This window comes from Mastigoproctus giganteus, chromosome 2 (assembly GCF_048544385.1).
Source record: "Mastigoproctus giganteus isolate SK-2022 chromosome 2, ASM4854438v1, whole genome shotgun sequence".
Lineage (NCBI taxonomy): Eukaryota > Metazoa > Arthropoda > Arachnida > Uropygi > Thelyphonidae > Mastigoproctus > Mastigoproctus giganteus.
In genome coordinates, this window is record NC_143576.1 from 161,104,670 (window position 1) to 161,123,208 (window position 18,539).

At 37.1% G+C, this 18,539-nt stretch overlaps 1 protein-coding gene across 3 annotated transcripts in view; it reads right to left on the reverse strand.

The window, feature by feature from the left end:
• LOC150089707 (sentrin-specific protease 8-like) overlaps window positions 1-18,539 on the reverse strand; it is a 35,459-nt gene that overhangs the window by 15,810 nt on the left and 1,110 nt on the right. For 2 of the 3 annotated variants that reach the window (XM_090368747.1, XM_090368748.1), the window contains exon 2: window positions 8,785-8,871. Coding sequence is in view for 1 of the 3 variants with exons in the window: in XM_090368748.1 (XP_090224874.1) it covers window positions 8,785-8,871 (87 nt within the window). In the remaining 2 variants the exon portion in view is untranslated. Of the gene's footprint in view, window positions 1-8,784; window positions 8,872-16,594; window positions 16,970-18,539 lie in introns of those variants that run through there. The other variant, XR_016546680.1, reaches the window with a different exon arrangement.

Here is an 18,539-nt window from a genome sequence, read left to right on the forward strand (position 1 = left end):
TTGAAGTTCACCCGTCAGAATACTTGCCACTATTGCCAGGTAAAAGCAACTTAAAATCCAATAACAATAACAGTTCTATACATGTACTTAAGCATTCATTATACAAAAAGTAAAGTAAAAAGATACTGGTTATAATATCCCAAATGAGTGTTTCCATATCTAGGGGGAAAAAAAAAGAAAGAAAGAAAGAAAAACTTTTCTTGAGAGCTTTGTTACAAGTTCTGAACTTCAGCTCTCAATTTCACATTGACACAAAATAAAAATGAGACATTCTTTTTTTAGACTTAAAACATTGCTAGAAAAACTATTTATTTAAGGAGAAAACGATAAATTAAAACAAGTTTAGGAATAAAAAAAAATCTCCAGATTAAGATGAATTACTGATAGCTACTCAGATTCTTTTTCAATAGCAAAATGCTTAAGGAAACAATTTCATGAACACTAATTAATGTGAACAAAAAAAAAAAAAAAAAAATTCAGTTTTACCATGAATTCTAAGTCATGGTCAAACTGACTTTTTGCTTTACTGCATAACATTTCACTGCCATTTAACCTGAAAAAAAAAAAAATAATAATAAATATATAAAATGAAATCAAAAAACAAGATTCACATGTACAAAAAATATATACAGGTAACCCTCGTATAACACGGTAGTTAGGTACCTATAAAATGTCGTGTTGTGTGAAACAGTGATTACATTGCAAAAGCTAACAAAAATACACTATTTCTTTAACAAAATGTTAACAAAAATACAACTTTCTAGATTTTGTATATCTTCTGCTCTCTTTAAAACAATCAGTAACCTGGGTTTGTTTACTTTTGGTTGATAAATCTTTATGGATTTCATCGTATGGAACTAGTCAATTTTGGAGCTTCATTTTTAACTTTGGGCTCCTTTCATTCAAGAATCTGAATTCAAAAAATAAGATTCTAATTGCTCAGCTAACTTTTTGCCTTCCAGTATGCGTTTTAGCGTAAAATTTGAAAGTTTAGAAATTTCATCTGCACTATCATCATCCTCTGAATTGATTTGGTTTTACTTTGATGCCATTTCCACCAAATCTGCTTTGCCAGCCTCTTTTTCTACCAGTAATTCTTGAATATCTTCAGTAATCTTTTTTTTTTTTTTTTTTTTTTTTAAGAGCATGGGCGATTACTCTGTACATTTTTTACAGGCCATGTTACTCTGTGTATATTTTCTATAAATTGCGGGTGTCCTGAGGTCGATTTTCAGGTTTGCTGGACAAAAACCCAAAGTTTATGGGAGAAAAAACCATGCTACCCTCGCCTGAGCCCAACTAACTCAGTCACATTGTGAAAAAGATCCATAAAAATTCTTCCCATCATTGATGGAATTCGAACTCAGGTCTTTTCCACCCGGTGTGGGGAGGAGGGTGATTCTATCAACTGTGTGCTACCCACAAGGGCTTCAGTAGTCATATCATCAAAACCTTCCCCCCTCCCACCCACGTAGCAAAGGTCTACTGTTGCACCGATTCCGTTTTCTGCTGGTTCGACCATATTCCCCCGATTGAACTGACTCTGGCCATACATTTTTCCACACGCATTTAACGTTCATAGTTTACTTCTTTCAGCGATAAAGCTATGATTCTGATACATTTCACAACTGAGAAATGTTTCCATGCCTCCATTACTGCAATAGATTCAGAATCAATTTTTCCAAAATCCACTGTAACGATTTCTGATGTAATGAGTTTTAAAGGTGGATATAAAGCGTTAATCTAAAGGCTGAATGAAAGAAGTTGCATTAACCTAGTACAACTGTTGTGGTAGGAACGTAACTTCAACGTTTGGATGACTTAAATCTTTTGGAGGCCTGGTGCTACACTAGCAATAGCTATAAAATCCAATAGCAATAAAACTTTGAAATCTAGATTTTTCCACAAGTTCAATAGCACAGAACGTAACACAAGGATTTCCCAACAAAATAAAATACAAGGATTTCTAATAATATTTTTTTGATTGGCAATTCAATAGAGGGGATTCAAAAAGAGTGGAAATGTTGAAAAATTACAACCGACTTAATAGCAGGGTTCCCCCCAAACAAAAGCTCAAAAATACCGTTATGCGAGTTTTATCAAAATTCTCTAACTGTGTTTGCGAGGATTGCCGCAATTTGATAAATTGCGGCAATTATTAGAACGAAACCGTGTTGTCGAAGTATCGTGTTATACTGGTGAGTTTGCATAGGCTCGTGAGAGCCCATTATTATTATTATTTATTATTTTTTTTAATTTGCAAGCCCGTTGTTGATTTGATTATTTATTTTACAAATTAAATTCTGAATTCAATTATTGAGTATCCAGAGCCAAAATTATGGGGGAGCGAGAAGGGCCCCTGCCTCAGTCACAGCATTTTTAATTTAATTACAATTGGACTTGTGTTCAACGAACTTCTTTATAGTGAATTTTTTTTCTTTTTCCCTCTTGGTAATTACATTTAAAATAGTTTCCACAGAATGAAGAAATGAACGAATTATGACAGACTTAACTTTGTATGCATTGTTCCTACTTCTGGCCTTTAGGCAATTAAAAAAACTGTAAATTAAAGGTTAAAAGGATTACCATTCAGCAATATTAATGGTGCCTGATATGTTTTCCAGAGCCACTCAAAAGATTAAGGTGTATTCCCAACATGGATAATAGCCTCTGATCAACCTGTGTTGTGGTTCCCCTTTACTCCAGCAAGCAGTCATCTGTTTTTCGGAGTTTCTTCACACCTTTCATTGAAAGGTGTGAAGTGCTTACTTTACACCTTTCAGTCAATTTCTCCTCTCTATTCCTAATATTCAGCTACTTGTTTTTTCTTCTTCTCCCGTCTATTAATGATCACTCTCAGATAGCTGCTGAACTAAATGAGTATTCTGCATCTACATTCACACACGAGGAGTTATTCAAAGAGGAGAGGGCCAAATGTTTATCAAACTAACAGGGAGTTAAATGATTTTGTAATAACTGAGAACAAAGTGGAGGAGAAATTGGTGAAGTTAAACATAAGAAAGGCACCTGAGGTGGATGGGATCTATCCAGTTATATTAAAGGAGGCAGCAAAGGAAGTAAGCAAACCCTTAGCTATAATTGTAAGAGCATCCTTGGACTTGGGGGAAATCCCCACGGACTGGAGATGTGCAAATGTATCTCCAATTTACAAACGGGGATCAAAGGGTGACACAAGTAATTACAGACTTGTTAATTTGACTTCTGTTACAGAGAAAATAATGGAGTCACTGGTTAAAGAAGCATTGCAGGATCATCTAGACAAGACAGCAGTAATAATTCAGACACAGCATGGGTTGGTTAAAGGGAAGTTTTGTCTGACCAATTTGATTGGATACTATGATGTGAACACAAAGGAACTGGATGCAAAAAACAATTTTTATATCATATACTTTGATTTCAGGAAAGCGTTTGATACTGTTGCACATGGAAGACTACTGTACAAACTGGAGCAGTATGGCATTAAGGGCAAGTTGCTACAATGGATAAAAGGATGGTTGAGTGGGAGAAGACAGAGTGGTGATCAATGGGTACTGATCTACGTGGACTAATGTTATTAGTGGTGTCCCTCAGGGTTCGGTGTTGGGCTGATTGTTTTGTATATTTATCAATGATATTGATGAATGTATATCAATCTTAATGTCAAAGTTTGCAGATGATACAAAGGTTGGCAGGTTTATTAATAACATTGACAAATGCAAAGTACTGCATATGGGTAGAGTAACCCCAGAGAAATGTACCAATTATATGGTGTAACACTCAGGGTAGTGGAGAATGAAAGAGAACTGGGGTTAATTGTGGTCAGATGTGAAGTTTTCTGAGCAATGCAGACAGTCTGCCAAAGTAGGTCATGAGATCTTGTCAATGATATACAGGAATTTTGCTAGCAGGATAAGGAGGTGATTATCCCCTTGTATAAGGCAATGGTCAGGCCACACCTTGAGTACTATGTACAGGTCTGAAAGCCTCATTTTAGGAAGGATGTAGAGTTGCTAGAACGAGTACAGAGAATGGCAACAAGACCGGTGAGGGGAACAAAGAGGTGCTCTTATGAAGAAAGGCTTAAGTTCTGCAAATTTCAGTTTCTGGAGCCTAGGCACCTGCAAGGCAATCTGATTAAGGTGTATAAGGCCCTGAACGGATTGAGCACGCTCAATGCTGATGGGATTCTTCCTCTTGCTCAGATTACAAACCTGGTAGGGCATAGATTCAAACTGAGGAAAGACAGTTGTAGAATAGATGTGTGGAAGTTTGCCTTTAGCCAGCAGGTAGTTGATTGCTGGAACAAACTGCCATCTGTTGTTGTGGGAGTTGATAGCTTAAATAAATTTAAGGCAGAACTAGACAAACATTTGGAATGAATGGATCAGTGAAATGGGAATTTTTTTTTTGGCTGATGCTGTATAAGCTTGCTTTCTTGCATGTTCCTATACTAATGCTAATACTATTCCTGATATTCAGGTACTTGTTTTTTCTTCTTCTCCTATCTATTCTTGATATTCAGCTACTGTGACCGTGTAAACATGGTCACAGTAGCTGAATATCTGAGTGAATCTGACATTTTGGACAATATTTGAAGAACTAGTGACAGTAGCAATGTCGGGGGGGGGGAATGAAGGCAACTAAGATATCAAATAAACTTTCTGAAGATGAAATGTTGGCAGACTTTGAAACTGAATCGAGGCCTTCACTGTGAAAAAAATGTTCCAAACAATAATGGCAGACAGACAATAATTTTATAAAAAAATCGTATGCATTATATCACCAATTTCTAAGAAACCAGTGCAACGCAGCACAATTTAAGGATGATTGCTAAAGAACTTGATGCGAAAATTATAAAGATCGGTCATATGTTCGGGCCACGATGGGGAGCTTGTGTAGCTTGTAGCTTACAGTTTGAAAGAATTATCCTGCTTTGTGCACACATTTTGAATCAGATTTCTTAACAATTTAGCACTAATGATCGACATCCTCCAGGCGCTCTCTTACCTTTACAAAGTTGCAGCATCACTACAGCAAAAGCAGATAAATTAATTATTCGAACTATCAGTGCTATTGCTAATTTGAAAAATTCTGAAGGAAATTATGAAGCTAAAATTGAGAGAGCATGCTGAAGTCGAGAGAATTTGAAAGAATCAAAATTGAAAGTAAGAATTCATTTTAAAAAATTACCACGTGACAAGTTATTAAACTTGCATTGTTTTATCCTTAAAGGATTGGTTATTAATGCAACAGAGTATTTTAAATTAAATAAATAAAATAATGATATCATTGGTTATGAGGAATTGAAAGAAATTAAACATATGCTACCCACAAAAGTGGAATATGGAAGAATTTTGGCTATCAATTTCAACAACAAGTGATGGAAGTCGGTTCCACCAACCAACCAACCACCCGCTGGCCAAAGGTAAATTTCCGCACATCTATCCGACATCCGTCCTTCGTCAATTTGAATTTATGCCCTCTGAGGTGACTATTCTGAGCAAGATGAAGAATCCCATTGGCATTGAGCATGCTCAAACCATTCAAAGCCTTATACATCTCTATCAGATCACCTCGCCGGTGCCTAGTCTCCAGACTCTGTAATTTGCAAAACTTAAGCCTTTCTTCGTAAGAGCAACCCTTTGTTCCATTCACTAATCTTGTTGCCCTTCTCTGTACCCGTTCCAGCAGCTCTACATCCTTCTTGAAATGAGGCCTCCAAACCTGTATACATTACTCCAGATGTGGCCTAACCATTGCCTTATACAAGGGAATAATCACCTCCTTATCCCTGCCAGAAAAATTCCTGTATATCATTGACAAGACACCATGAGCTACTCTTGCAGCCCATCTGCATTGCTCAGAGAACTTCATATCTGCCTGCACAACCACCCACAGGTCCTTTTCATTCTCCACCACTGTCAGTGTAGTACCGCAGAGTTGATACGTTGCTCTGTGGTTACTGTTTCCCATATGTAGTACTTTACATTTGTCAATGTTAAACTTCATTTGCCACCTCTCAGCCCATCTTTTCAACCTTTCCAGATCCTGTTGCAGCAGCATAGCGTCAGTAGTGTCCTTAACAACCCTGCCAACCTTTGTATCATCTGCAAACTTGGACATTAAACTTGATATACCATCATCAATATCATTCGTAAACACCGAAAACAACAACGGACCCAACACTGAACCCTGAGGAACTCCACTAATAACATTAGTCCACGTTGAGCAGTGTCCATTGATTACCACTCTCTGTCTTCTGCCACTCAACCATCCCCTTATCCATAGCAGCAATTTGCCTCCAATGCCACACTGCTCCAATTTGTGCAGCAGTCTTCCATGTGCAACAGTATCAAAAGCCTTTCTAAGATCCAAATATATAATATCAAAGTTATTCCCTGCATCCAGTTATTTTGTGACTACATCATAGTATCCAATCAAATTGGTCAGGCAAGACCTGCCCTTAACAAAACCATGCTGCGTCTGAGCTATAACTGAATTCTTGTCTAGATGATCCTGCAGTGCTTCTTTAACCAGTGCCTCCTTTAATTTACCTGAAACAGAAGTTAAACTAACAGGTCTATAATTACTTGTGTCAGCCTTTGATCCTCCTTTGTGAATTGGGGTTACAATTGCACATCTCCAGTCTATGGGTACCTCCCCTGAGTCCAAAGAAGCTCTCATAATTATGGCTAGGGGTTTGCTTACTTCCTTTGCTGCCTCCTTTAATATAACTGGATAGATCCCATCCACCCCAGGTGCCTTTTTTATGTTTATCCTCAACAATCTCTCCTCCACTTTCCTCTCAGTTATTACAAAATCATCTAGCTCACTGCCAATGTTTACTTTACCTACGTCATTCTCCTTCCCTCATGCGTGAATGTAGATGCAAAATACTCGTTTAGATTGTTAGCCACCTGAGCAGGATCCTCAGCTGTTGAACCATCAATATCCAGTGGACCATGATTATACAGAGCGTCTCAAAAATATTGGTACAAACGTTTAGGGGGGTAGGTAACATCTAAAAGGAATGTGAATCACATAGGAATCCATAACTGGAAACGTCACAGGAAAGTAGTAGCAGAGGCACAAGAAGCAGAAATGACACAAGACAGTAATTAGTGGAAACATTTATTTGACATAATATTAACAATGGAGTATGAGATGGATGCATTTCATGATGTTACAACAGATGCTCGAAGGTTCCACCATGAGACACGATGCATGCGTGACACCGACTCAGCACGGATTGGCGGACACGGTCGAACACACCTAGTTTCTTTGACAGTAGCAGCAGCGCAGACGAGTCTAACCACGAGATCCATTTCCGTCTCCACAGGCGATTCATACACGATAGATTTGAGGGTCCCCCCACAGAAAGAAATCAAGGCTCGATAAATCAGGTGAGTGTGGGGGCCAGGCAAAGGGTCCACCACGGCCAATCCATCGACGCCCAAAACGCCTGTTCAAATGGTCACGAACACACCTTCTATAATGAGCAGGTGCCCTGTCATGTTGAAACCAAACATTGCATCTCACATTTGCTCGAACATCATCAAGTAACCTGGTAGAACTTGTTCAAGAAAGATCCACTATTTAGCGGAGTTCATGCGGGATGGTAACAGGTATGGGCCGACTAAGCAGTCACCGACCATACCTGCCCATACATTTATTGTGAAGCAATGTTTTGCCGCATGGGGGCACACACCATGTGGGTTGTCGTGAGCTCACACATGAGCATTGTGCTGATTGAAAAAGCCTTCCCGAGTGAAATAAGCCTCATCCATGAACAAAACATAGGCTGGAAAATTCAAGTCTCAAACACTTTCTTGGAGAAACCACTGCACAAAAGCCACACGTGCAGGATGATCTTGGGGGAGCAGTAACCGAATCCTCCTTTGGAGATGAAAAGGGTGTAAGGAATCGTCGTGTCAGACACACTGTACGCTGCAACGAGACACTCCTAAGGCAGAAGCAATGGCACGTGTGCTGGTAGTAGGATTATTTTGGAAGGCATTCAACACACTTTCTTCCATGGCGGGAGTTTGCGTCGAACATAGTCTGCCCGCACCACTCCTGTTACCTCTAAATGACCCATAATCGCACAAATTTTGATGCACACGTGCAAACAAACAGTGGTCCAGTACATGTCTCACGAACTGATGAACAGCGCCGTGTACCGACTTACAGTGATGTTTCCAGTTATGGGTTCCTATGCGATTCACATTGCTTTGGATGTTACCTACCTCTCCTAAATGTTTGTACCAATATTTTTGAGACACCCTGTAGAGATTTTGTCGAAGACAGTTTATCTTTAACATAGAGTGAAATTCCCATTTCAATTAAAAAAGCCAGAAATATCCTTGAACCCACTGTGATTAGCAGTGCTGAAGCTGAGCGAGCTTTCAGCATAATGAATATTGTAACAATAAAAGAACATCATTGACAAAAACATTGAAGATATTATGAGCATAAATACAAAAAATATGCTCCAGCTTGATCTGGATCTTTACGTCAAATCTTTTCTCTGTAATTCATCGCTCAGATATTGAGCAAAGTAGACCGCCAACAAATATTAATAAAGAAGTAAATTCTATATGGAAATTTTTAGAATAATTTTTTCTTGAATATTTTTGTAATAATTTTTTTCATGTAATCTGTAATTTTTGTGTACCTTTTCTAGAATAGTTTGTTTTTTATGTAATATTTGTTTTCATATTCTAGAATGTTTTGTGATAGTTTTTATGAATGTTTTGTGATACTATAAAGCATAAACAATTATACCTCTTTCTAAAGATTTAACGCTCACTTCTAAGTCATGGTCAAACTGAATTTTTGCTTTATTGCTTAGTACTTCACCACCATCTAAACCTGAAAAAAAATAAAATAATCATGAAACAGGATTTCACATGTGCAAAAAAATACATACACATTTAAAATACTTTCACTATAAATTACCACAATTTCTCCTGGCTTTAAAATTAATAAGTTCTAATTAAAAAAAAAAAGTTTCAATGCCCTGATACAGAGCCAAGGTGGTTAAAGGAATTTCAGCTTCATTGTGATTGATTCTGCTACTTCAAGAAATTTTTAGGCTACATTTTCTGTTTGGTTGATGTGCTGCCACTTAAGACATAAATGTTGCCCCTTAAGACTATAAATGCAATTAAAGCAGCAATCAGCGACTTAGAAGCACAAGCTATGTGCAGAAATCTGAACTAGCTTGTGTAGAGTGAATTCCAGTAACTAAAAATATAAGAACATATTTGCAAAAAATTAATTTTCTCCAAAAAATTTTAAAAAATTAACAATGTGCTTTACTCGTATGAAACAACTTCCTTTTCATTATGAAAAATAAGAGCCAATTGAAAGGAGTAATCAGCAAGCCCCAACACCTAAGCTTTGTGCAACTCTGAAGACAATTTTATTTTTATGTAGGAATATTTTAAGAAAAATCAATTTGCAAATATTAGTCAACTATTAAATGACAAAAATATTAATCAATTGCAAAACATGCATGATCAATGGAAGGAATGGAAAAAAGAAACAAAAAAAGTACCACATCAAAAAATAACTTTCAATGTATTTACAGCAACCTTTTATTAATTATTGCCCCTTAAAGGGCTTTTTTAGAAAATTTTTTAGACGAAAATACTTTATACTTACTCTTTTTATTGAATGCGATCCCTGATCCTGATGGTTCTTAGCTAAAAGTTCAATGTTCGGTACGATGTTAGTAAGTTTAATTCTAATGTCCCCTCTTGAACATATATCAATTCTATTTCTTTCCGTTTGTTAATATTTTTTTTACTGAACTAAAACCACTTTCAACCATATAAGACTTTGGAAAACAAAGTACTTTGGCCATTTCGGACCAAATAGTTGGATAAAGAAGTTTAGTTGTTGTTTTTGATCCCCACAAGTCAGTCTTTCCACCTTTTGCGAATTTATATTTGCATTCTTCGTTATTTTAATTCAATGAGTTTTTGAATTTCTTCACTAGCAGACCCGGCATTGCATCCAATTGGATCTAATATCTATAGCTAAACTTCAAAAGGAAATAAATCTGAAAATCTATTTTTCATTTCACCTTTTAAAGAACACAAATGATCTGAATAATTCTTAAGATCATTCTCGGTGAGAGATTCATTGATTTCAGCTCTAACTCTTGTATACCATGAAATTGTTTTCTATTAAATTGCTTTCATGTATTTCCAGTTTTTCAGTGGAGGCTTTTAATAAACCTTTACAGTCTATCACTGTAATTTCCCTTGAAGCTGAAGTGATACTTCATTAAGATTTCGAAAAATCCAAGCCATATAGTATATGTTGTTTTTATGTTTGCTGATCTCCTTTGCTAAATCTGTGTCCCCTTCGCTTTCTAAAAAACTAATTATCGTATCAAAAAGGTTTACAAACCTTGTTAGACAGTTTCCTTCAGACAACCATTTAACTTCTGTATGTAAAAGAAGCCTCGCATACTGTTCTTCATTATCAACACAAAATTTTCTAAAAAGTCATATTTGCCATGTGACTTTATTTTATTGATGGTTTTAATAACTATACTGAGAGATTGATAAAGAACCAGACTAATATTTTTTTGTAACCAGATGATGTCGGTGCACAATGCGGTGTATTGCAAGAACTTCACTTCGGTACATACTTCCTTTAGGTGGGCTATAAAACCTTCCAACCATGGAGGTAGCACCATCAGTGGCACAGGATACCAAAGTTTTTCATCCAACCATGTTTTTACAGCAGCAAAAATGGATGCTCCAGTACAGTCAGTTTCTGTAAATATCTCTTGCAATTTACAATCATCTAAATAACGAATGTATGCTATTAGAAGGGCCTTATTGTAGGTAACGGTGGATTCATCAATCTGAATAGTAAATGTCAGTTTTTTTAGTTTGTCAATTAGCTGCTCTTCAACGTTAACTGACATCTCATTAATTCGTCTTCGTATTGAATTGTTGCTCAATGGCAATGCTTTTAATATACTAGGATTTTGATGAATCACTGTTGAAATTACAGTAATACAGGTTGTATAACAGTCTCAGCAACTGTATGAGCACTACCAGTTTTTTCAATGATCTCTGCAATTTTATAAGATGCAATCATTCCATCTTCATTTGTTTGTGTGTTCTTCTTAAATAAGGAAGTAACAGTGTTACATTGCTCAATGTTCTGTTTTAAATTTTTAAAATATTCGATATGTTTACCAACTTTATCAGGATGCTTCCTTTTTAAGTGATCTAAAAGTCTTGATGGTTTCATAAGCTCATTTGAAAAGGGACTGTCAACACTTTCTTTTCAGCACTTGACATGATTGATAATGAATAACTACAAAGAATTAAATAATAAAATATAAACTATTTTTATTTAACTTTCATAGCCCGTGTCACTCACAAATGCACTGTGGATCAAGAATAAACAACTTCCACATAGAAACAATAAATCAATACTAATTGTCACTTAGAAACAAAAGAATAAAGAAATAAACCAAGCCCACCACATTGCCACCAAGGTAACAGCCATTGGAAAGGCGCAATGCCAAGGATTGCGGAAACATTACCTCTGAAAGCTTAAGCATTTAATGCCTACGAAAAGTGGCGCCTCCGTAGCCAGGTGGGAAGGAGCAGCAGTGTGTAACACACGCTTCTTGATTAGACCGGGGTTCGAGCCCGTCACCACCAAATACAGAGGATGCGGAAAGGTCAGGGAACGACCACCGCATATTCTCGGAGTAATATGGCCTTAGTTGCTAATGCTCCTAAAAACCAAATAACAAGCCTACGAAAAGCAAAGGTGGTTGAATTAAATCACACCCACTATCCTCCTTTTATCAAAATTTCTCACTCATTCCTAATATAATATACCTATATATTAAAAATTAGTTGTCTCAAGAAAAGAAAATGCAATGAGAGAAATTAAATATTTAAGATGTCGTCGGGTAGGGTTGAACTTTGGAGAGCCACAAAACATTGTAATACCAATGATTTTTATGCCTCTCTAAAACCAATTTTTCTCCCTTGGAGGCAATATCACTCCTGTTGAGAATCCCTGATTTAAAGTAACAATCACGTAAAAAAATTAAAATATATATCACTACCATCTTTCTGTCTGGTAGAAAAATGGTTGTCATAAAGAAATAAAAAAATAAAGAAATAATTAACACAAGCTTTTCAGAAGAAATTAAAACCCTGTACTGCAACTGCCTACACAAAGCTTTTATAGTAGCAGTAATGGCAAATGATACAAGAAAGCAAGCTTATATAGCATCAGCCAAAAAAAAAAAAAAAAAACCACCTACACAGTTCATCCATCCATACCCTCCAAGAATTTGTCTAGTTTTTCCTTGATTATTCAACTACAATTTATTAATCCACTTCCACAACAACAGATGGAAACTTGTTCCAACAATCAACCAGCCACTGGCTGAAGGCAAACTTACCATACAAAAAATATAAAACTGTGAAAGAAACTAAGAAAAGAAATGCTTCTTAATCTTTAAAATTAATTTAAGTCAGCCCAGGTGGTATTGGTATTAGCAAATGATGTAAGAATGCAAGCTTATACTTTATTAGCCGGGGGGGGGGATACAAAAAAAAAGAAACCACACACTTCCCATATCACCTGTTCATCCCCTCTAACAATTGTCAGTTTGTCTAGTTCTCCCTTAAAAATAATTTAAACTAACTGCATTTATAACACCACATAGAAGTTTCTTCCAACAATAAACTACCACTGCCTTACACACATCTGTTCTATAACCATCCTTAATTTCAAATTATAATGTATGCAGTCTGAGCAAAAAGAAAGATTCCATCACTATTCAACTTACTCAATCCATTCAAAGCCTTAACCATCTCAATCAGAGCTACTCAGAGGTAGCTAGTCTCCAGACACTGCAATTTGCAGAACTGAAGCTTTCCTAGTAAGAGCACCTCTTTTACTACACTCACTATCACTAATCTTGTCACTCTTCCCAGTGCCTGTTCCAACAAATCCACATCTTTCCTAAAATGAAAGTTCAAGACCTGTATGCAATACTCAAGATATGGCCTAATCATTTCCTTATACAATGTAATAATCACTATATTCACAATGTAATAATCACTTCCTTATTCCTGCTGGCAAAATTGCTATATATCTTTGACAAAATCCCATTAGCTATCCTGGCAGCCTGTCTGTGCTGGTTAGGGAACTTCTTATCTGACTGCACAATTATCCCAGGTCTTTTTCATTTACCACTAAACAAAGTGTAGTAAAGAATGAAAAAGACCTGGGGGAATTTGTCTATTGATAACCACTCTCTTCTCCCACTCAATCATCCCTTAACCCATAACAGTAATTTTCCCTTAATGCCATACTGCTCCAATTTGCACAGCAGTCTTATGTGCAACGAAATCCAAGTATCAAAATTATCTTTTGCATCCAGTTTGTTTATCACTGCATCTGAGTATCCAATCAAATTGGTCAGACAAGTTCTCCCCTTAACAAATCCATGCTGTGATTGAAGTGCATTCCTGTGGACCTAGATAGTCCTGCATTATTTCTTTAACCAGAGACTCCATTATTTTCCCTGGAACAGAAGTAAACTAACAGTTCTGTAACTGCTCATGTCACCCTTTAATCCCTGTTTGTGAATGGGATACATTCGCACATCACCAGTTCAAAGGGAGCTCTCCTGAATCCAAAGATTCGCTTATAATTATAGCTAAAGGTTTGCTTAACCCATTTGTTGCCTCCCTTAATATAATTGGATAGATCCCATCCACTCCAGGCACCTTTTATGTTAAACTTCAATTTCTCTTCCATTTTCCTCTCTATTATCATAAAATTGTTTAGCTCCCTCTTAGAGTTTGATAAACTTCTAACATCCCCCTCTCTAAAGAATTTCTCATGTGTGAATGTAGATGGAAAATATCATTCCAGCAGCTGACGATCCTGCTCAGGTTACTAGCCTGTCAGCAACCTGAGCAGGATCATCAACAGTTAAACCATGGATATCAAGTGGACTAATATGATTCAGCCCATTCCATCTACCGTTAATATATGTAAAGAAGTTTTTGCTGCTTTCCTTGGCATTCTTTGCCAGAGCCTTCTCATAACCTGCCTTGGCTTGCAGGTTCAAGGCATCAATGGAAATGGTCTTCATGGACTTATATTATTAGTGGTGTCCCACAATACTTGGTGCCACCGTTATTTTCTTTATTTATTAATGATATTGATGATGACATATCAAGCTTAATGTCTTAAGTTTGTAGATGATACAAAGATCAGCTTTGTGGTCAATGGCAGTAATCAAGGTAAGATCCTGCAACAAGGTCCAGAAAAATTAGGCAGATGGGCTGAGAAATGGCAATTGAAATTTAACATTGACAAATGCAAAGTACTGCATGTGTCGTAATCCCAGATTAGAATACCAACTGTATGGTACTACACTCGCACTAGTAGAAGGTGAAAAAGATCTGGGGTAACTGTGCAGACAGATATGAAGTTCTGTGAATAGTGCAGACAAGCTGCTAGGGCAGCTTATGGCTTTTTGTAGTACACAGGAATGTTGCTAGCAGGGACAAGGAGGTGATTATTCCTTTGTACAAGGCAATGGTTATGTTGCGTCTTAAGTACTGCACACAGGTCTGGAGGCTTCATTTTAGGAAGGATATAGATCTGCTGGAATGAGTGCAGAGAAGGGCACAAAAGGGTGGTCTTACCAAGAAACTCTTCAGTTCTACAAACTGCTGCATCTAGAGACCAGGCATCTGCAAGGATATCTCATTGATGTGTTTAAAGCCTTGAATGAATTGAGTACACTCAATGCTAATGGAATTATTTCTCTTGCTCAGATTTCACACAAGGGTGTAATTCTTTCATAAATACTAAACATAAATTCAAATTGAGAAACGATGATTGCAAAATAGATGTGCAAAAGTTTGCTTTCAGCCAATGGTTTGGTTGGTTGTTGAAACGAGCTTCCATCCGTTGTTGTGGAAGGGGTTAGTTTCAATAAATTCAAGGAAAAACTAGACAAACTATTGGAGGGGATGGATAGGTGAAATGGATTTTTTTTTTTTTTTTTTTTTTTTTTAGACTGATACAGCATAAGTTTGCTCTTACATCATTTGCCACTACTAATACAAATACTAATAACCACTCTGTCTACTCCCACACAATCATTCCTTCATCCACAGCAGTAACTTTCCCTTAATGCCCCCATTTGTACAGCAGTCTTTTATGTGCAACAGTATGAAAAGCTTTCCTGAAATCAAGTATATGATATTAAAATTATTTTTTGCATTCAATTCTTTTGTTACTGCATCGTAGTATCCAATCAAATTGGTCAGACAAGATCTCCCCTTAACAAACCCATGCTGTGACTGACGTATAACTGCACTCCTGTCTAGATGATCCTGCATTACTTCTTTAACTAGTAACTCTATTATTTTCCCCAGAAGAGATAAATTTCTGTTAATACTCCAGGACAACCAGTAAGAGGAGTTTACATTGAGAGAATACAAGAAACAGCACCATATTTAGCAGGCAGGGCTTGAACCCCAGTCATTGAAAGCATGTGTACTTACGTACCCTTGCATCTGACCACTCGACTAAGGCAGCCTCCCCGAGAACAGAAGTTAAGCTAACAGGTGTGTAATTACTTGTGTCACCCTGTGATCTCCCTTTGTGAGCTGAGGATATAATTTATTAAACATCAAAAATAATTCCTCTCACGTTTCTTTAACAAATTACACCTTTCTTTAACAAATTTTGATTTTCCTTACTTTCCTTACTATCCTCCCCAACCAATCAATTCTCAGTTGGAGAGAGTAGGGTTTTTCTTAACATGCAAATTGGCCTGTGAACATACAGTGGAAGAGGGAAAAAAGCAAGTCAGTATACCTCTCTAAACAGTGGATATTCCTAAAAACTTCTGAAAAAATGAATAAGCAAAAATACATTGTTTTTGTTGCCAAATATTACTGCTCAGTTGAATACCCTTAAATTCGTACGCTACCTTAAGTGTTAGGTTTTGTCCACAGAACTCAAATGACAAGGATATGACATATCCTTGTTGTGAACAGTGGCTGTTCCAAACAGGGGCTAAAGGGCATCCCCCCCACACACCATTATGATAAAAATTGTGGATTTTTTCCTACTACATGACGATTAAAGCTGAATGTTTCACCAAAACCCCCTGTAGTTTCCCCCACCCCTTGAGAAAATCGCAGAACCGCCCCTGAATGTGATGAAACTTTTAAATTCAAACATTGGGACTCACATCAGTTGAGTATGTGGGCTTGGCACACCCAGGGTCCTGAGCTGGATACAGTCAGTCCTCGTATAACACGATAGTTGTGTTCCTAGAAACCCTCGTGCAATGCAAAATCATGCAATATAAACAACAGGCCCTATGGAAAAAATAGGGTTGGCACCCTATTTTTTCCATATTTGACATATCACCCATATCACCCAATATTGGACACACATTTTTAACCAAAACATTACCAAACACAATAAATAATCGTAATAAAACACTTACAGTTGAAAAATGTAAAATTAATAATTTAATCATTTAAATTTAGATTCTTACCTTAAAAGTAAATGAAGACAGCTTGAGGGAAAGGGCTTGAGAAAGGGTTGAAGCAGCGTAATTATGGGGAAAGTGGCGGCAGGTTATCATCATTATCGGAACTGGGAGGTGGAGGAGATGCCGATGAGGACTTTGGACGAAATGTGGTCACACCAGAACTAGAGGGCTGTGGCTCGTATTCTGTCTCTTTCTTGGGTGTTTTCATAAAAAAGACATCTAGTTTCTGTTGTTTTGCAATCTTCCTCCTTTCACAAAGCAGCTGCTTATATGGCTCCAAAGCAGACCGAATTGTATGAAGTGCTCTTCTGCTTCTTTCTGCATTATAATCATTATCTTCTAGCCATTGCATACTTTTCTCAAATGAATTTAAAACTGAAGATAACTCTGAAATAGAAAGCGGTTTCATGGTGGTGTTCAGGTATTTAACTTTATCGTCTTTCTCATCTTCCACCTGCCCTCCAGCAACAAGTTGTTGCAGTTCTTCAGTTGAAAGTTCTTCTTCATGAGACTGAAGCAACTCTTCTAAATCATCTTCCTCCAAATCCTCAAAGCCAACCTGCTTTGCGAGGGCAACACAATGTGCTTTTAATTTAGGAAGCTCATTTACAGGATCAAAGCCTTTAAAATTACAAATAAAATCTGGTAAAAGAGGTCGCCAAACACCATGTAAACATTCTTTTGTCACTTCGTTCCAAGCCTCCACAATTATGTAAATTGCATTCTTAATGTTGAATCGCTTCCAGAAGTCTTTAACTGTTGGTGCATTTTCGCCCTCTGTTTCTGCTATCAGCATCTTAAATATCCGTCTTGTATAATAGTGCTTAAAAACAGCAATTACTCCTTGGGCAAGTGGCTGGATAAGAGATGTTGTGTTAGGTGGTAAAAACAGGATTTTGATGTTTGGTGACAGTTCAGCAAGGGTTGGAGGGTGACTTGGTGCAATGTTCAAAATAATTAAAATCTTAAAATCCAAATTTTTCTTTTTGCAGTAGCTTCGAAACACATCCTCAAACACATGTAGTAGAAGGTCAGTGAAGATCTGCCCTGTCATCCACCCTCTTCTGCTGTTCCTAAAGTAAACACCCAGGGTAGTCCTTGCGATCCCTTTTAACGCTCGTGGATTGGCTGAATGATAAACAATAACAGGCTTCAGTTTCAAGTCGCCACTTGCATTTGCTCCTAACATAACGGTAAACCTATCCTTAGCAGCCTTGAAGCCTGGAGCTCGTGCTTCCTCTCTTGAGATATATGTTCGTGATGGCATTTTTTTCCAATACAGTCTGGTTTCATCAAAGTTGAAAATTTGGTCGAGTGTATAGCCCTCTTCCTCGATTAGTTTTTTCAGTATCGGCAGAAATGCCTTTGCTGCTGCTTCATCTCCACTCGCAGCTTCACCTGATAATTTCACATTATGGAAAGCGTGACGTTTCCTGAAATTATTGAACCAGCCATTACTGGCAGTAAAGGGAGGCACTTCTTGAGGGTTTTCAGCTTTATTTCTGAGGTCTTCAAATATTGCCAATGCCTTTGCTTTTATCGTAAGCAAACTTGTTCCTGATCTCTTCTTTGTTTGATCTTCTATCCAAACAGATAAAAGACATTCCATCTCTTCCAGTTCTTTGTGTCTTGATCTAACTGATTTTGTTACACTTTGTGCTGTTCCTGCTATAAAAGTTGCTTTTATTTTTTCTGCATTCTTTCTAATTGTTCTCAGCGTTCCCTCATTTAGGCCTGTAGCACGCACAATATCGCATGTTCTTTCATTCCGATCAAAGCGTTTCACAATTTCATATTTTTCTTCTATCGATATTGCTTTTCTTTTTCTCTCTGGAGTATTTTCACCAGAATGCTTCCTTTTCACACTTTTTTCAAGTATTTTACTCATTTTTTTGAGAATAGAGCATAATTATAAAATGAACAAAAATGAGGAGGCAAGCTTGATATA